This window comes from Hyperoodon ampullatus, assembly GCF_949752795.1.
Source record: "Hyperoodon ampullatus genome assembly, chromosome: 3".
NCBI classification, from domain to species: Eukaryota; Metazoa; Chordata; class Mammalia; order Artiodactyla; family Ziphiidae; genus Hyperoodon; species Hyperoodon ampullatus.
The window spans coordinates 127031657-127052864 of NC_136916.1; the positions used below are offsets into that span (position 1 = coordinate 127031657).

At 34.5% G+C, this 21208-nt stretch overlaps 1 protein-coding gene across 2 annotated transcripts in view; it reads right to left on the minus strand.

Moving 5' to 3' along the window:
• MDGA2 (MAM domain containing glycosylphosphatidylinositol anchor 2) overlaps window positions 1-21208 on the minus strand; it is a gene marked incomplete at both ends in the record, with an annotated part of 734576 nt that overhangs the window by 106384 nt on the left and 606984 nt on the right. For both annotated transcript variants that reach the window (XM_079699828.1, XM_079699829.1), the window contains one exon: window positions 5737-6006. In XM_079699828.1, the coding sequence (XP_079555954.1) occupies window positions 5737-6006 (270 nt within the window). The remainder of the gene's footprint in view (window positions 1-5736; window positions 6007-21208) is intronic.

Sequence of the window (21208 nt, forward strand, 5' to 3'; positions counted from 1 at the left end):
TCATTTCGGTGGCTTCTCTTGTTGCGGAACATGGGCTCTAGGCATACGGGTTTCAGTAGTTGTGGCACACGACCTCAGTAATTGTGGCTCTCGGGCTCTAGAGTGCAGGCTCAGTAGCTGTGGCGCATGGGCTTAGCTGGTCTGCGGCATGTGGGATCTTCCCAGACCAGGGCTTGAACCTATGTCCCCTGCATTGGCAGGAGGATTCTTAACCACTGTGCCACCAGAGAAGTCCCATGACCACTGTTATTCTTGACTAAGGGTAACACTTTCCTATTTTCCTTGCATGTCAGGTAATTTTTTTTATTTATTGAGCATTGTTAGTAATTATCACTACATTATTACATTGTAATGTATAATACATATTATATAATATATTATAGATAACTGGACTATGCTCTCTTCCTCTAAACAGTGTCGATGTTTATTCTAGTAGGTAATTCAGCTACCTGTTAATCACCTCAAACTTTTGTATTCTGCCTTTTTACATTTTATTAGGGTGAGATGTATGGAGAACGTAGAGACTTGCTCTTACAAATTGGTGGAACTCTACTTCCAAATTCTACCTCCCCATGAATCTTATCGGGGTTTGGTGTTAGCCTTTGTTTGGGAGTATCTAGAATAAGCCTTTATTTTCAAGCAAGGCCCTGACTCCTAAGGCTTAATCATTCTGATATCTCAGCAGGATGTTCGGAATTTTAAGAAGGTATATCTTATTTTGCTAAGCTGAAAATTCTAGCTTTCTCCATCACTGCTTGAACTCTACTGTCAGTTTTCTGCTCTGAACCTGATACAGAAGAGTATGCTGAGCCTCAACAGTTTCACCTTATCTATGCATCCCAATCCTCAGGTAAGGACTAGGATGGAATCAACACAAACTCCTATAAGCCTTCCTCTAATCAGCCCTTTCTGCTCCATCTCTAAATATTGTATAAATTAGATTCAATATTAAAGTAAATATTTTGGTAAAATTTTTGCTAAGTCATAGTATTAACTTCCTTAATTAATATTTACATTTTTATTTCTACTTTTTTAGGTTCAGCATGGACTCATCTACATTTTATCTAGCTTAATTATCCAAAAATTCCTTTAGAACCACTAATAAAAGAGTTACTGAGGTGTGTCAAAAAGAGCTTGAATTTACAGTCAGAAGATACACATTTTACTTTTGGTTTCCTTAGCCTCTATTAGCTTACCTGTCATACAAGGGTGATATTGCTTCTTCTACACCCATAGCAGAATTGTTTGAATGAAAAGAATACAAGTGGAATCACTTTGTACACCATAGAATACATCAAGAGTTGTTAGGACATATGATGCATTTTCTGCTCTATAGTTTTAACATAACTGTAATTCATAAGGCTGGCTGAAACACTGGGATCCATTAGTCTATCTGTTATCATCATAAGTAAAATTCTAATAAATTTAACAGAATTTTGGCTCTGAAAAATATTTGACATTGAAGTTTTTTGCCTTTTAGAGTTATCACAGGGAATTTTATTAGATATTTTTCCATTAGTTCATTTGCTCTTACTTCTGATAGTTCTAAATGATTTTTCTACAGTTTTATGATGTTCATGTTTAGACACTCATAACAAACAAGTATCCAGCTGAATAGCACAAATATATGCATTGCCAGAGAATAAAATACATTTTCTATCTGGTTACTACATAACTCAATCTGAGTTTAGAAAACAAGAATAAAACATTTTGATTTGGAGTCAAATTTGACTTGGTTGTTATTTCATCCTTTTCATTCTTTAGAACTAAGTAATGCTAGAGTAATCCAACAGCCTGTCTTAGGCATATCACAGTTCTCAGTCATCCTGAATTTCTTTACATTCACTGAGTGAGGGCATGTACTCCATTTCATAAAAATGTCTCACTCTTGCTTTATTTGTTCTCTAGGATCTGTCTAATTTTGGTTATGTGTCTGATCCACTGGTGCTGAATATGGACAAAAGAGTAGTTCCAAAATGTCAATCTGAATGTTGTAATATATCAAAAGAAAAGTAGAGGATGCACAATCCCAGTACAAATACTTCCAAATTAGAGGTGAAAGCAACAGTCACAGGCAAATTTTTATTTGTAAAACCCTATTTGCCATGTTTATTGAAAGGGATTAAACTATAAGGAATTTCTTTAACTATTGCCATAGATAAAACAGTTTCATATGTAGGTTGTATTTAAAAGTACTCCTAGCAGCAGGCAATGTTGATACATGTGGCAGACTGAACCTAAGGTGACTCCAGTGATTTTTACCTCTGTTATTAATGTCTTTGTATATAATTCTCTCCCATGGAGGGTGGGAAAAAACTGAGATGAGATGTTCCTTCAGTAATTAGGTTATGTTATATAAGATTCCATCTTAACAGACTAGAGCTAGAGATTCTTCCTCATGGCTTGATGAATTAAGCAGCCACATTGGAAAAGCACATGTGACAAGGAATTACAGGTGATCTCTAGGACCTGCAGAAATATTCTAAGACATGAAAGTGGCCTTCACCCCAAAACCAGCAAAATACTAGGGCCCTCTATCATGCAACCATAAGGACATTAAATCTTTCACTAACCTTACTTGATCCAGGATAAGCTCCTTCTCTCAAAATCCTTAACTTAATCATGTATTGCCACATAAAGTGATATTCACAGGGTTTGGGGATTAGGACATGGATTTACCTTCTTGTGGGATACTATTCAACACACTACTTATTTTCAACTTGAACTACTCTTTCACCCTGATTTTTTTCCCATTAAAAAATAATTTTCAGTAAGATTACTTCCATTTAATCATTCACTCTTGGTCATCCCTCTATCTATTCCATCATCCCAGATTTACTGGTTTTCTTTTCTGGATCAAGCTGTGTGCTAGGATCTAACCTAGGATGTTATTCACTCGTATCTGTAATATAATGAATGTGCCTAGATGTTTTGAAGTCTTTAAAACATTTTTTCCAAATGTTAATTTGGAGCATTTGAACCTGTGATAAAGTGAAATCCATGCTCCAGTTGAGTGATCTGCTAAACAGTACAAAACTATTTATTAATATAGAAATACTTATGTCTATATATTTATACATATATACTTGGAATTACGCATTTACAAGTGGACTTATTATAATAAATTAATGTCACGTTTATTTATAGAACTTGTAAAAATTCTCCCACAGAAAAATATGATAAATGGTGTTCGTGTTCCTGCCATAGTTCACAAAGGCTTAAAACACAAAAAAACTAGGCTTAACTTCACTATAATAATGCTAGTAAATAAAGTAAATGAAAGTACACAGTATTTTGTAGTATTATAGCTAATATTCTCTAATATGGACAGTGCACAACAAGCTAGGTTGGTCACTCTTCCCAAAATACCTTTGCTTACTATCTTCTTTTCCTTTCCAGGAAAATATTCTCACAGCCCCTCTGAATTCTTGGTAAACACAACCCCACTCTCTTACCCCCAAACACCCACACACATTGCATACTCATGATATAAATGAAGAAAACACGTCCGAACTTTTGAGCTTTCCCGGGAGCTGGAATACATATAGACATGAGGGCTGCCATTGCCTTTTAGTTCAATTCTGTACATTTTGACGTGCAGTCAGATCAAGTCCACTTTCAGGACATTTAGGACAAGCAAGTGGAAGAGTTTAAATTCTTAAATTTGGTACAATAGTTATAACTTTGAAAATTTAAATGTTTCTTAGTTAATTTGGGCCTCAAGGAAAAAGAATTGTCTTCAAAGATCTGCTTTGTGGGTAAAGAACATATGCATAATAAATATATGAACCCTTGCATATATTATATTCTCTAGTTCTCTTCTGCATAGCTTCAAAGAGTTTTGAATTATGGGAAATTGATAAGGATTACTACTAATTCTGGTATGTTTTAATAGAAAAGTAAATAGCCTTTCAAAGTTTCTTCCAGAGGTCTGATTCTATGGAATCACTGATTTCCTTATATATTTTCCTGAATTATACTGCATTTGGAATTCAATCATTTCTTTTTCTCCTCTTCAAAACTTTATTAGATTTTATGTGGAGATCTTGAAACTATGAGGTTGACCTGGAGATTGAAAAATGCACACTGGAAACAAATTAATGCACGGGGCTGTTTCCTCTCCTTCTATGGGGCAATCCACAACAGGTTTATTCCTTCCTGCAACTACTGAAATCTACTTACTGCACCCCATGGATCTGGAATGGGAGAATGGAGCTAGTGTTTATTCTGATCTCAGCTTGTCTTCTAGCTCAAAAAATAGGATTTGGATCATATAATAGAGAACAAATGAAAATCTTGCAGAGGCAGCATGGTCTAAACCAGTCAAAGTTAGAAAGCAGTGTCAGCAGAGAAAATCAGAATGTGTATAAAGCCAAAAAGATTGAAGAAAGGGGTTTAGTTAATTTTATGGAGTATTTTTATTTTGGAGGGTTAATGAAAGAAAGTAAAGTGCTCCATTTGTACCAATATGTGAAAAACAATTGCCTTTGAAGGATTCTTATTGCTTGGGATAATAACATATAAATAAGGAATGAAAGTATATCATGCCATTTAAATTACCCCATAGAGTAATAGATTACATTCTCTTACCCTTGTAAATATTCCTAGGAAGAAAAATTGGATCACCATGTAAGTAATTGTCCTAGGGATTTTTTATTTCACTTTAATAGTTCACTTTAAGTATCAAAGTAGAAAAACCTTAAGTTCAACTGAATGTTAATAAAAGAGATTGCAAAACCAAGAGGTGGTAAGATCCAGCAGAGAGGATGTCTTCATATTCTTTGGTTAGTCAATTGTATTTTATCCACCTAATATCCCATTTCAGGAGGCAAAAATGTCTCAAGGCAACCCATATTAGAGAGTTCTCTTATGAGTAAGAACTTATTAATAAGAATTTATATTACCAATGAACAAGATTTAATTAATTCTGAAACATTTTAATCATGATTTTTATGATTGCTTTCCAGATAACATACAATGCCCAGTTTCTTCTTTTAGTAGCGTAAACACTATAACCGTTTCAACTAATTTTATCTAGAACAAAATAATAATGAAAAGGAGTATATCCTTTTAATGTATGCCTAAACTCTAGCTCAAAAATTACACAGATTTACCTTAGATTACCAAAATAATTTAAATAAACATGTATGATTTAATACAGATTTAATATTTCCTTAAATACATTAAAAGATGATATCAAAAATTATAATTCTCTCTAATTCATTATATACCAGATACAACTATATTGATTTCCCTTTGAATATCTGTGGTCCTATGGTAAGCCAGGGACAAAATGAAGATTCACCATACATTAAGAGGTAATAAATAAATAAACAAGAAAAAGAAAGAAAGCACTCTCTACTATTAAAACCAGAACAGGTATTGGATTGCAAGGGATTTTAAACTTGCAAAAGAAAACATGTATTATATTTGCAATTTGATTTAAATAAAGCTAGTTAAGATTTGCCACTTTATTACTGAAACACTCAACATAACCAACCTCATCACCAACTCTATTTGAATTCACATAAACTTCTAATTTTATAGGCACATTAACTATCTTAACTACTAAAATAGACTTGCCTTGAAAATAAATGAGTAGAAACTCTAAATATGAACAGTCAAGCTGTTCATGGTATGCTCCATGGATCTGCAAAATGCTTTCATTCTTATATTGACATAAGCCTAAGCTCCCATGATCTAAAAAAAAAAAAAGCAAAATATTCAGCATCTTACCTGTAACAAGAAAGCTGCATCTCCCTGCTCCAGCTTCATTTATGATGCTACAATTATAAACCCCATAGTTTTCGTTGGAAAGACTCTTCACCGGGTACTCTGTGTATTCTTGAGAGTCAAATTGACCCATCCGTAATAACTTGTTTCCCAAGCGCCACTCATAGGTCAGCACCCGTATTGGATAGGCTCTCAAGACCCTGCAGCTCATAGTGACACTGCGGTCTTGTCCTTGCCGGATTTCCAGAAATGCTGGTTCCACAGCAGGAGGATCTGTAGAAAAGAGATATTAAAACAGATAAAATATGTGGTTTGCAATAAGCCAGTGGCTACTCTTACTGTGAGAAGCTATTTTTAAGAATACATCTAGCAACAGGGAAGGAATATATATATATATATATATATATATATATATATATATATATATATATATATATTTTGTGTGTGTGTGTGGGCCTTATTTTGCGGTACGCGGGCCTCTCACTGTTGTGTCCTCTCCCATTGTGGAGCACAGGCTCCAGATGCACAGGCTCAGCAGCCATGGCTCACGGGCCCAGCCACTCCGGGGCATGTGGGATCTTTCCGGACCGGGGCACTAACCCATGTCCCCTGCATCGGCAGGTGGACTCTCAACCACTGTGCCAACAGGGAAGCCCCGGGAAGGAACATTAAGAAGTGGGTGGAGAACATATTTAGGCCTGGGAATTTCAGCTTGGGTAGGGAAACGTGATTCCTGAGTGTGAGCAATGAATAACACTCACTGCTTTAAAAAAGTATTTGCAGGTGAAACTAAGCAGAGTTTATTTTTTCTTTCTAGTTGCTTCCCAGAAAAAAATGTCATAAGTATGTTTGGTTTATACTGTTAGCAAGCAAATGATGTTCTGGGTATAAAAGCAGAGTATCCACATTAGCATGAAATTCTGAAGCAGATGAAGCCATTGGTTCAAATCAGTGAAATCTAATTATCCCATATGAGGCTCAGTCCTTGGGCTTCTGGATACCAATTATTTAATAAAATGGGTAACACAAGTATATAAATTTATTTTCTAAATTATTCGGTTAGAAAGAATTTGACTGCAAGTCATAATATTCATGCATAAACCTTAAGCAAACTTTGCAAATTATACCACAGGTGGATATGGATTTCAACCCACTGCAATGGCTCATTTATTTGGCTTAATTGTGAGTTTCTTCCCATAAAATCAAAACTTGCTACGTTAGGTACCTAATCTTTTTGTTTTTGACAGGAAGATTTCCAAAAGGTGTTACACATTTCTCTCATTAAGGTACGCAAAATACAGGCCTTTTCTTAATGATGACTCCCAACTGTCATAATAGATAACAATTATTTCCTGGGCTCTAATGACATGGTTCATTTGATCAAGGAAATTGTGTGGGACCACTCAGGATTTTTTGCAATCAGGATTGCTCTGGGCAACAATATCACATCCTTGACTAGATGTGTATGGCACCCTCTTTAGTTGTGCAGTATAAAAGCTGTACAACTCTACCTGGAAGCCCTTCCTTCAGGATGCTAAAAGGTTTTAGGACTACCACACCAAATGTGCCATCTGATATTCTTTACATGTCATTCCATCTACTTTTTATAATATTGCTCTCCTTTCTCATAGCCAACATATTGACTGACCCTTCTTGCTTCTTTCAACAAATATGTTTAAGCTACCATAAGAATTTTAATTTTATTCATAAATTCAATTTTTGAGCCGTCCTTATATAAGTGCTAAGAATAGAAAAAGAAATGAACAAGAAAAAATCCTATCTGCATGTAGTTTTTGGTCTAACACAATAGGCAGACATTTAAATAGCTAATTTAAAAAACTGAAGTACAAAAAACAATTCTAGGGTAGAAAGTGAAGAAGTGAATAACACTATGAGGATTGACCAGGCATGGAATGTATACTTGAATTGTATCTCCCAGGATATATAGGAAATGGTCAGGTGGGTGAATAGTAAGAGAGGACATCCCAGGTAGAGGGGTAAGTAGGTGCAAAGGTAAGGAGGAGACAGGGAGAACAGGGTGTTTAGGGAAGTATAAGTGAATAGCATAACTGATGCATAAAAGGTGCACAAAGGCTTGGGAAGAAATAAAGATGAAAAGAAAAGCAGAGGCTCTATCAAAGATCCTTGAATGTCATGTTATGGAGTTTGAATTTTATCCTGTTGGTACTGAGGGTCTTTAAAATTTTTTTAAATAAAGGCTTTATATGATTAAACCAATCTTTTAGAAGGCATAGTGTGGCAGATAGGAGGAGCATGAACCTCAAAGAGAGGAAACTCAAAGAGAAGGCCTGAACTAAGGCAATGTCATGGGACCATAAATGATGCCTTAGACAAGAGGGGGATGAGTGATGAAGACAGGGAAGAAAGGAGGGGTAGTTTGGAGTTTGGTGGACATGTTGAATTTGTGCACCCAAGTGCTTCTTTATTTCCAAACATATGGTTATGTTTTATTTTTTCTTTGTACTGATTTTGTGCTTAACTGAATCATATTCAGAGAAAACAGTTCATATATATTCAATCATCTGAAATTTGTTAAAACTTGTTTTATCTCCCAGAATATGATCGATTATTATCCTGTTTGTGCTTGCAAAGAAGGAGTAGTCTGTAGTTTTGGGATGTGATGTGGATCTATTGGGTTAAGTCTGATAACTGTGTTGTCCATATCATTTATATAGTTGTTAGGGTTTTGGTTTTTCTTTTGCCCCATTTATTCTACTTGGATTAATTTAGAAGAAAGTGTTGAACTCTTCTAAAAGGGTAGTAGCTTTTAAAAATTTTCTTCTTGTAGTTCTGTCGCTCTACATATCTTGAGGCAATGCTATTCATTACATACAAATTTAAATCGGCTTTATGTTATTGATGATTTGAAACTTTTATATTTGTGAAATATCTCCTTTATCTCTATTAATGTTTTATTATTTAAAACTCTATTTTGTCTCATATTAATATAGTTACCTTGGCTTTCATTTAGTTAATATTTACGTTATGTCTTTTCCATGCTTTTATACTTTCAGTAACCTTATATTTTACTAGCACCTCTTTTAAACAGCACATTGTTATATTCTATTCTTTCAAAAAAGTCAGACAATCTTTGTCTTTTACCCAGAGTACTTAGCACTTTAATCATTTCAGTTTAATATACTGATATATTTGGGTACAAGTGTTTCCTGTTATTTTATTCTTTCTGTTTGTTTTGTGTTCTTTCTTTCTTTGTTTTCTTTGTATTAATGGATTATATCATTATTCTAACCCTTTTCCTGTTTCTAGTTGGGAACATAACTGCTCTGTTTCTATTATTATATTGATTGTCTTAAAGCATGCAACATGCATACTTAAGTTATCCAAAAACATCAGTTAATACCTTTACCATCCTCTTAGACAAAATAAGAATCTTAGAACACTTTGTTCCTTTTATTCCTGTTCTGACATATGTTATTGAGTCATGAACTTTAATTCCCTCATTTAAAAAAAATTTATTGGACATTATCATACTTTATACTTGCACTATTTTTTAAATTACCCAGATATATGTTAGCTTATTCGCCCTTAATTCCTTCTTTCATCACAGACCTTCCAAATCTGTGATCACTTTCCTTTTGCCTAAAGTATATCATATTGAATTATCTTTAGTAGACTTTCTGATGTTGATTTTCAAAAAATATATATTTTACCTCATTCTTTTTTTTTTTTAACATCTTTAGTGGAGTATAATTGCTTTACAATGGTGTGTTAGTTTCTGCTTTATAACAAAGTGAATCAGTTATACATATACATATGTCCCCATATCTCTTCCCTCTTGCGTCTCCCTCCCTCCCACCCTCCCTGTCCCACCCCTCTAGGTGGTCACAGAGCACCGAGCTGATCTCCCTGTTCTATGCTGCTGCTTCCCACTAGCTATCTATTTTACGTTTGGTAGTGTATATATGTCCATGCCACTCTCTCACTTTGTCCCAGCTTACCCTTCCCCCTCCTCGTATCCTCAAGTCCATTCCCTAGTAGGTCTGTGTGTTATTCACGTCTTGCCCCTAGGTTCTTCATAACCATTTTTTTTTTTTAGATTCCATATATATGGGTTAGTATACAGTATTTCTTTTTCCCTTTCTGACTGACTTCACCCAGTATGACAGACTCTAGGTCCATCCACCTCACTACAAATATCTCAATTTCATTCCTTTTTATGGCTGAGTAATATTCCATTGTATGTATGTGCCACATCTTCTTTATCCATTCATCTGTTGCTGGACACTTCGATTGCTTCCATGTCCTGGCTATTGTAAATAGAACTGCAATGAACATTGTGGTACATGACTCTTTTTCAATTATGGTTTTCTCAGGGTATATGGCCAGTAGTGGGATTGCTGGGTTGTATGGTAGTTCTAATTTTAGTTTTTTAAGGAAACTCCTTACTGTTCTCCATAGTGGCTGTATCAATTTACATTCCCACCAATAGAGCAAGAGTGTTCCCTTTTCTCCACACCCTCTCCAGTATTTATTGTTTCCAGATTTTTTGATAATGGCCATTCTGACCAGTGTGAGGTGATACCTCATTGTAGTTTTGATTTGCATTTCTCTAATGATTAGTGATGTTGAACATTCTTTCATGTGTTTGTTGGCTATCTGTATATCTTCTTTGGAGAAATGTCTATTTAGGTCTTCTGCCCATTTTTGGATTGGGTTGTTTGTTTTTTTGATATTGAGCTGCATGAGCTGCTTGTAAATTTTGGAGATTAATCCTTTGTCAGTTGCTTCGTTTGCACATATTTTCTCCCATTCTGAGGGTTGTCTTTTCATCTTGTTTATGGTTTCCTTTGCTGTGCAGAAGCTTTTGCGTTTAGTTCAGTCCCATTTGTTTATTTTTGGTTTTATTTCCATTTCTGTAGGAGGTGGGTCAAAAAGGATCTTCCTGTGATCTATGTCATAGAGGGTTCTGCCTATGTTTTCCTCTAAGAGTTTTATAGCATAAGGCCTTACATTTAGGTCTTTAATCCGTTTTGTTTATTTTTGTGTATGGTGTTAGGGATTGTTCTACTTTCATTCTTTTATATGTATCTGTGCAGTTTCCCCAGCACCACTTATTGAAGAGGCTGTATTTTCTCCACTGTATATTCTTGCCTCCTTTATCAAAGACAAGGTGACAATATGTGCATGGATTTATCTCTGGGCCTTTAACCTCATTCTTAAAAGATATTTTCCTTGTACATAGGATTATAGGTTAGCAGTTATTTTCTTTCAGCACAACAGGATATAATTCCATTGTTTTCAGATGGCCATTATTGCTGTAGAAAAGTAAGCTCAAAGTCTCATACTTTGAAGTGAACATCTTTTTTTCCTCCAGCTACTTTCAAAATCTTTTTGCTTTGATGTTCTACAGCTTCAATATAATGTTTGTAGGTACAGATTTCTTTTTACTTATAGTTTGGAATTTGCTGGGCTTCTTAAATCTCTTGATTTAACTTTGGTGTCCATCATCTAGGAAATTTTTGGAAAATTCTTATCATTAGCTCTTCAAATAAACCTGTATTGTTCTCTTTCTATTCTCAATTGAGAATCCTTTTTATTCTGTTTTCCATGTCTTTTAACCTCTCTTCCAACTTTTCCATTTCTTGAGGTTTTTGCATGAATAAATTCTCTGAGCTAATTCAGTTCATTAATTCTTTCTTTAGCTCTGCTTAATCTGCATTGTGTTATTTACAATAATGTAGTTTTCATTTCTAAATGCTCTGTGTAGTTCTTTGGTATACCTTTTATACCACTGTTTTAATACTTTCTCATTACCTGCAAAGGTAGTAACGCTTGTCTTTAAACAAAGTAATTGTTTTATACCATCTGATATTTCCAATTATAGTATTGAGAGGGCTTTTCTGTTGGTTTTCTCTCAGGGTACCTTGTTCCTGTGTATTCTTGGTTAATTTTGACTCTGTGCTACTCATTATCCTTTAAAAAATATTTATGAGGATACTTCATGCCTCAGATGATGGCTTCCTCCTCTAGAGATTTGTGTCCATAGACAACTCTTGGCATTAATGTCTAGGATCACATTAATCCAAGTTCATTGCTTGAGGTTTTATTTTAATCATCTGGGTGACATGAATTTGAGTCAAAAATCCATATATATAAGAGCTGGTTTGTCATTATAAATTTAAGAATTGTTCTTACATCACCTCCACCCTTCTCACGTCAAAGGCAAGGCTCTTTGCACTCCCTTGAGAGTAGGAATGTGTAGACTGGGTTTACTTCTGCTCTACTCTTACCCTGTGGGTACAGTCCTTTGAGTTCCAACTTCTATTGGTAGACACTTTCCCAGGGAACACCTGGGTTTGGAGTTCTGCATCCCTTGCCCAGCTATGCCATCAAAAACTGAAGCTCAAATTTGCCCATGTCAGCTAATGCCCCCAAGGGCAAAAGTAGACTCACTGTACTATTTTTGTATAAATTTGGCCTTGAATTTTTAAATAAACACCTTAATGCTTTCATAATATTTTAAGAATATTTTCCAGCATTTTCAGTTGTTTGCATTGAAAGGGTTTTGTGGAATATTTTATCTATTTTATGCCCAGAAATGCATGTCTCTGATTGCCAAGCAGAAATATGGATCTAAAGCTCAGAATGGAAGGCTGACTGCAGGCTACAGTTCTGTTGAGATATCTCAGAGGAAGTATAAACAAAGCCATATAAAATGTCAAATTTGAATTTACTCTTGAATATAATCTCTTACGGGGTTGGAGGAAAATAAAAGCTCCTAAAGGAAAATAAACATAAATTAGCAGAGAGATATGTGGATCCAGAGTTGTGTTACAAAAATTAAAGGAGTTGTATGCTTCCAAGAACAGGAAGTAATACAATGTGCCAAATGTTAGCAAGGCAGAAGTTAATACTTAAAATATCTACTGTTTGCAACAAGTTTAATATTATTAATGATTATAGTGAAAGCATTTTCTGTGAAGTATTTATAACCTGGGTTACAGATTTTTGGCATAGGAAAGGATGGTTAAATAGAGATCAGTAATGAAAACTATTTGTTCAACAATATTGTCTGTGATTAGAAAAGATGGTTATTTCTATTGATTCTACCTTCAAAATATATTGGGAATTTATACATTTCTCTCAGTCTCCACTATCACCACTATTACCTCTCACATGGACTACTACAAATGTCCTGTGATAGTCTTCTAGCAGGCCAACATGCTTCCTCTTTTGACCTTCTCTCAACCTTCTGAGACTGGCCAGACGTCCCTTTACGAGAGAATCAGCTATTCTATTCTCCTGTTTAGAACACTTTATTGACTCACCCCTGCTTGTTAACCAGGCCTACAAGGTCCTGAAAGTTCTGGCTCTAGTCGTATACCCAACTATTCTCATCTTGAACATTATGTTTCAGAAACATAGGTTTTCTTCCTGCTTCTGCATGATAAACCCTTTCCGGACAATGGACCTCTGATTGTGTTTTGTCTTTCCTTTACTTTATCCACGGCTCTGTGACTCTCATCTTTTAGATTCTACCTTCAGAAAGCCCACCTTTGACTACCAGTAAGTGAAGTATCTCTCCTACTGTTAATAATATAATGTTAGTTACCATTGTATTTGTCTCCTGTGTAAGCTCCATTATAAAGAAACTTACAACTTCCTAGCCATTGAATCACCCTCTGCATCCATCAAGCACCTATTATTATAGTTAGTGACAAATCATTATTGATTGAATAAATGAATGCTGAAATGAATGAATGAATGATGTAAAATAGTAAAGATGTCCATAGTATATTCAATATTCTCCACATCAAGACCTTGATTCTATGTTCACTTTGTTAAATATGGATGGGCTCTGTGATTACTTTGACCAATAGCATATAGCAGAAATGATGCTGTGCTGATTTCTGGGCCCACGCCACAGAAGACAGGGAATTTCACTTCCTATCTTTTGAAATACTCACTCTGAGAGTCCTGACCCATGTAATAAGTCCAACTACTTTGCTAAAGAGATGAGGTGAAGGGGCCCTGCGATTACATAAAGGAGAGGGCAGAGTTAAGCCCAGCCTTCCAGCCATCCCCAGGTTTCAGGGGATGTGAAGCTATCTTGGACCTTCCAGACCAGCCCAGCCACCCACAAAGTACCACCAAATGATCCAGATAATACCACAATCCATATGAAGCAAAATAATAGCCTCCTCAAGTTATTGACTCACTAGAGATTAGATAACTAGATTTAGTAAAATGTGATATTTTTTGAGCTCCTAGGTAATACAGCAGTTCTTAACACAGTAACAGATAACTTACACAGTTGCCTTTTAGCCTTGAAAATCCAGCAGTTTGATATTCTGTGTGAAGACTCAGCAGAGTGAGGCATAAGGACAAGGGGACAGGGTAGTTGAGGAGACACAGTGTAAGCAACAGACCATGGGATCCAAACTGGCTCTGGAAAGGAATTAGCTCAGAAGGAAACTAATGGGGGAAGATAATCAATGGTTTGTATTACTAGGACAACTAGAAAACTTGAAAAGCAAATACACTGAAATCGGAGTCAGGAAGCAAAAACCTTGTAGTCAATAAATAGAATTTTGTCGCAATTTAATACTTCAGTGATAGAGAAATTTAGAGTGATTACAAGATCAGAGATATGGCCATTGAAACAAAATGCTAAAGTGGAGTAGAGATTAATGATACTAGAGTCAAATGAAAATAAATTAAGAGAATATACAATTACTTTCAAATTATATTTGCATTTGTCTAGCAAAACAAAGTATTTGCAACTGCTTATCTTCGTTCTTATTAATTTCTTTTTAAATGGCAAAGAATATAAATGTAATTAATTATACCTAACAGGGATATATCTTAAAATACATATTTACTTTTTCTATGAATGATTTTCTATGACAATTCTTTGAATGTATCTCACCTATTAGGTTATTTCAAGTAATGGATTTTTTAGACCCTCATTATATATGAATGTGTCATTCATCCAAACCTAGAAGATTTAGCCTTGTAAAGACATCTGACAGTGCTGGGTTAAAACTTTTCGAGCACACTGTGTTTTCATACATTCAATAGAATCTGAATTGAAAAGCATCCCTAAATGAAAGTAATCGTTACTGCAATTTAATATACTGCCCAAACTACTTGGATTCCAAGGTGGTTCCTTAACCTCAAAAAAGCAAGAGAATGTAAAACAGAATATTCATTATAGTTCAGTCAGGTCTGCCTATGGAAAACTTCTGTAATAATAAGGTTTACTTTAAGCTCACTGGCTATTAATGAGCTCAGCATCTCATTCTTTGGAATATCCAGTGAGGATAACCTGTGCAGTTATGAGTAAATGGTACAGTATGAAGTCTTTGAATATGATGAAAGAAAGCTTCAGGTGTCAAAAAAGTTAAAGTTCACTATTCTGACAGAACCAGTTTTTCATGGTGTAAGAGTTATTCAGTATGTTCTATTATGAAATAATCTTAAGAAACTAAAATAAACAAATAAAATATCGTGAGAAAAAAGTCCACTTAGATATGAGATGCTTAAAAGTAGGACTGCTTAGGAGAAATAACTAGGTTCCTGAGTTTTGTTCAATTAAATAAAATGATTCTAAAAATACATCATACATTATACTGAATGGATTCACTTACGTTAAAAATCTCTGGTTGAAAAGTTTGTCAAAATATCCCCCTACAAATATACTGGAGGATGATGGTAATAAAAATAAATTATATTTGTTGATACTGAATATTTACTAAGTGCTAGGTATTGTGTTAAAATGTTCACACAGTTTATCTTTTTATAATAATAAGTCATTTTATAGAAGACACTGAGGCACAAAGCAGTTAAGGAAAGCCAAAGCTAAAAAGTAGCAGAATAAGGATTCAAACAAGGTAATCTGATTCAGAATGTACACTCTTAACAACAATCTATGCTTCATTCTTTCCAATTACAAATATTACCAATGTTTCATGATTTCTCTCTTTTCCTCAGAGGATTTTGAAAATTTTGCCCTATTAAAGTTATCAATTGAATTAGATGTTGGCCTATTCACACCAGCATTTAGAATTCACAAACTTTCATAAGTCAAAATGGGAAACATGTTTTGTGGAAAGCAAAAAAGTATTGCAACAAAATTGCTATGTTAAAGAAAAATGTTGTTAACGATGGATTTCAAACCAGATTCAAATTGCAGCTTATATAGCAGTGTACTTCATGTAAATGAATTTCTGTATTATCCATGTATTAATATACATGATGAGTGCCTGTGGATTAGCTGTCTGGAGGTAAACGTGTAATATTTTAAAGTTATTAAGGATTTTGATAGGAATTAAGTAAAAAGTGCACAAAATTAATTAAGATTTTAGTATTTTCTGTTCTTGTACCTACTGGTTCCAAGTGTTACAAATGGGCAATGGTTCTAATGTTTAAATTCACATAAAAATGTCTAACTTATCTGGAAAGAGTAATGAATGAAAACCCCAGACTATAGAAAAATGTGATTAATGTTTGTTTCTCAATAAGGGGATCAGAGACAAGTTCATGAGTTCTTTTAACATTGTGTATGAATAAAAATTTGCCTCTATTTCTTAAAAACAATAGCCAGATTCTAACGACAACCAGGACTGTGAGCAAATCAATACCTTTGATTAAAAAAAATATATTTTTGTATAAGTAACAACCTTCCAAAGCTATCTTAAAGAATATTAATAAAACCCATTTTTAAGTCTTTAAGGGAGTGTGAGACTATAGATGAAAAATTAGTTACAGTTTAAAAGAGGAGAATGCTCACCTGTTTGGAGAACTTCAGGGTAAGAATGATCTTAATTATTGAACCCTTAGAGGGGACTGATAAACATGCACACAATAGGGTCATTTTTTCTCAAGTCAAATGCCTGCTTAATATGACACTTGTCTGCTCTTTGCTGTTTTTTTGTTTAAGGAGATCTACGAAAAATTGTGCCCTTAAAAATAAAAAAGTCTACTACTGAGATGAGAAAATCGAGGAGTTGGAGTGTTAAGTCAGCAAATTAAATCCTTCCTTTGTCCAATAAAAATAGTGAAATTATTACCTTTAGCGTATGACAACCTCTATTCTTCTGTTTCTCTGTGTGTGTGTCTTTCTCTCAAATCTTTTCATGGTCTTATAATTATACCTATCTCAGTGGTAAGGAAACTGAACTTCAAAGAGATGAGTGAGAGTAACCTGTTTATGGTCATCGAGGGACACTAAAAATATTTGTACCTAGGCTAATTTATCTTCAAGATGTTAACCATTTAGATTTGACCATGTGATATCTTGAAGCATTTTGTTACCATACAGATATAGGTTCAAAATATCCCTATTTTATTAATATCAATCAAGCACATAAATACTTAGAAAATTCTTAGATAATGTTAGGTACACGATGATATATTAAGAGATTAAACAAAAATGAATAAAAAGGCTCCTATTAACATATAATTTACAGTATCAGTGTAAAGATAACATCTTAACAGATGTGAGTATGCACAATTTAATACAAACAATATATGAATTCTTAGAAGGCAATAACTAATTAATTGCTGTAGTATGATAGGAAATACATATATATATAAATTATATGTTACATATATATGATCTGTGTTTTTCATTCCTGGAACAGATCTCCTAAAACTTTTGGAACTTTTAGTCCCACCCCCTGACTTTCAGGGAGGAGAGAGAGGCTGGAGGTTGAAAACTGAGTTCAAACGCCAATGCCAGTGATTTAATCAATTTTGCCTATGTAATGAAACCTCCATAAAAACACCTCAGTGATGGGGTTTGGAGAGCTTCCAGGTTGGTGAACACACTGAAGTGCTGGGAGGGTGGTGCACTTGAGGAAGGTATGAAATCTTGACATGGCATCCCTCCTCCACCCCATACCTTGCCCTATGCATCTCTTTTATTTAGCTGTTTCTGAGTTGTATCTTTTATAATAAACTGGTAAACTCAAGGAAAAGTGTTTTCCTAAGTTCTATGAGTCATTTTAGCAAATTACCAAACTTGGTAGGAGAGGAACTACCAAGTCATGGGAACCCCCAAATTTATAGTTGGTTTGTTAGAAGTATGGATGGCAACTGGGAATTGTGACTGATGTCTGAAGTGGAGGCGGTCTCGTGGCACTGAGCCCTTTAACTTGTAGGATCTGCACTAATGCCAGGCAGTTAGTGTCAGAAGTGAATTGAATTTTGGACATCCAGATGATGTCAGAGAATCAGAGAACTGGTGTTGGAAGACACACCACTTATTTGGTGTCAGAAAGAATAATATAATTGCTAATCAAGTCTTAAAATAAGCCGAATTTATTCAATAAGGAAAGATATGAAAAGGGATGGACTTGGAAAAAGATACTGAGAAGTTTGTAGGGTCTGGCTAATGTATCTAGAAGAGACAGGGATTGAAATAGTTAACATTTTTAGGATTAATATACTCTGTATAACTGTGCTAGCACATTTCACATACTTATTACCTCATTCAATTCTACAACAGCCTTGTAAACTGTGTATCTCCATTTTACACATAAAGAAACTAAATCTGAGAAGTTACATTCTCAAGCATCCCACACGGCCCAGGTGACAGACTTCAGACCTAAAACAACATGACTTCAAAGTCCACGTTCTTTCCAGCACAACAGATTGAGGAAGTAGCACCAAAAGCAAATTGTAAATTAGCCCCTAACAATGTTAGTCTAACTTGGAAACTGGCAATATTGAGAAATGTAGTTTAAAAATAAAATAGTCTATAGCATTTGTAAATAATTAGCAGGAAAGCAACCCCAAAGATCTGGTGATAAATTTTACAAAATTAGTATTCACCTGTCTCCACAAACATTCTGAGATTGTTAATAATTGTTACTTTATATCTCTAATGCTATTCTCAACAGGACAAAATTTTGGAGTTACAGTGTAGAATTATTGCTATGTGACTGAAAATACTGGTACATTTGTATTGTTCAAGTTAGGCACATGATGGATAATGTATAGAACCATTGCAATTTCTTCCTCATAACACAAATGATAGTATTCTCAGTACTCTTAATCTGTTTCTAGAAGCTTTGCTTTGTATGATTATTAGATACTATTTATTACTTAGTTATACTGTTCTTAGGTCTAAAAGAAAGTGAAGAATAAAACAACTCTAAATAATTCAAGGTGTTTATAATAAAACAATTGATTTAATTATTTGAATTTTTCTAGGCTATTAATATGAATAAAATTGTTTTAATTAGCACCTCTCCATTATAGGCAGTATCCATAGAGAGAATCTAAATGGAACTTAAAATGTTTTGCTTCTAACTCACTCAACTAGATTCTTGATATATGTATAAGTAGATCTAGAAACACCATTACTCACTATGATGATAAAGGTATCCTAAACCAGTACAGAAATATATTTCCATTTTGAGTTTATTTTTGTGTATGGTATAAGGTCCCAGTTTCATTGTTTTGCATGGGGCTGTCCAGTTTTCCCAACACCATTATTGAAAAGACTAGCCTTTCTCCATTGCATATTCTTGGTGCCCTTATCAAAGATTAGTTGACCATATTAGCTTGGGTTTATTTCTGGACTCCCTATTCTGTTCCACTGGACTACTGAAACTGAGTCTCCTGCCTCTTTTTTGTAGAAAAACTTTAGCCTCCTAGGCCTTCCCCAAGTTCCAAAGAGCAAATTCAATCAGAGAAGTCATATTTTAAATCAGAAAAAAATGGTTTTTAAAAGAAAATACAGAAACAAAGGAAAGCAGTCAAGCAAGACAAAATAATAACAGTTTATCTATAAAACAAAGTCAAAGACCTTTAGTTCCTCCTCAAGGGCTATAGATAATATCCTGAGATGTATCTTTGAGCTGTTTTGAAGATACTAAAACCTCCACCAGGTAAAAGAAGTTAACTGCATGCTGACCACCAGCAAGTAGACTGCAGACTGGTTGGAGCCAGATAACTGATAACTGAGATTCCTAAAATACCACCCTGTTACCTCACCATCAACCAATTAGAGAATTGTACATGAGCTTATCAGGCACCCAGCAACCTTCTCCCTCACACATGTCTTTAAAAACCCTTCCCTAAAAGCTATTGGGGAGTTTGGGTCTTTTGAGCCCTGGCTACCCACTCTCTTTGCTTGGTGCTCTGTAATAAACACTGTATTTTCCTTCACCACAACCCAGTGTCAGTAGATTGGCTTTGACACATGTCCAGTGAGTAGTCCAGTTTGGTTTGGTAATACTATGTGTCTGTTTTTATGTCAATACCATATCTTTTTGATTACTATAGCTTTGTAATATAGTTTGAAATCAGGAAGCATAATGACCCCAGCTTTGTTATTCTTTCTCAAGATTGCTTTGGCTATTTGGAGTCTTTTTGGTTCTATAAAATTTTAGGATTGTTTTACCTATTTCTGTAAAAAATGCCACTGAAATTTTGATCAGGATTTCATTAAATCTGTAGATTGTTTTGGACAATACAGATATTTTAACAGTATTTGTTCTTCAGATCCATGAGCAAGAAATGTCTTTCTGTTTATTTGTGTCTTCTTTGATTTCTTTCATCAATGTCTCATAGTTTTCAGTATATAGATCTTTCAACTCCTTGGATAAATTTATTCCCAAGTATTTTATTCTTTTTAATGCTATTGTAAATTGGATTGTTTTCTTAATTTCTTTTTTTTCTGATAGTTCATCATTAGTGTATAGAAACACAACGATTTTTATATATTGATTTTGTGTCCCACAACTTTACTTGATAGAAGAAAAATCAACTCAAAATGGATTAAAGACTTAAACGTAAGATCTGAAACCATAAAGCTCTTAGAAGAAAACTTAGGGGGTAAGCTCCTTGACACAGGTTTTGGCAATGTTATTTTTGGATTTGACACAAAAGCAAAGACACCAAAAGCAAAAATAAACAAGTGGAATTACATCAAACTAAAAAGCTTCTGCACAGCAAAAAAACAACAACAACAACAACAAAAAAAACAATAAATTAAAAAAAAAACCCAAACAAACAGAAAATACCACCAACAAACTGAAAAGGCAATCCATGGAATGGGAGAAAATATTCGCAAACCACATATCTGATAAGAGGTTAATATTCAAAACATATGAGCTATATTATTCAGCCATGAGAAAAAAAGGAAATCCTGCCATTTTCAACAACATGGGTGGACCGTGAGGGCATTATGCTAAGGGAAATATGTCAGAAAGAGAAAGACAAATATTGCATGGAATCACTTATAGATGGAGTATACCTATATCTATACCTGTATCTATAAGTTAAAAGGTCAAACTCATAAAAACAGAGCAGAAAAGTGGTTGCTAGGGCCTGGGGTATAGAGGAAATGAGAAGTTGGTAAAAGGGTACAAACTTTCAGCTATAAGATGAATAAGGTCTGAGGAACTAATATATAACATCGTGGCTATAGTAGATGATGCTGTACTGTATAATTGAAATTTCCTAAGAAAGAACAACTTAA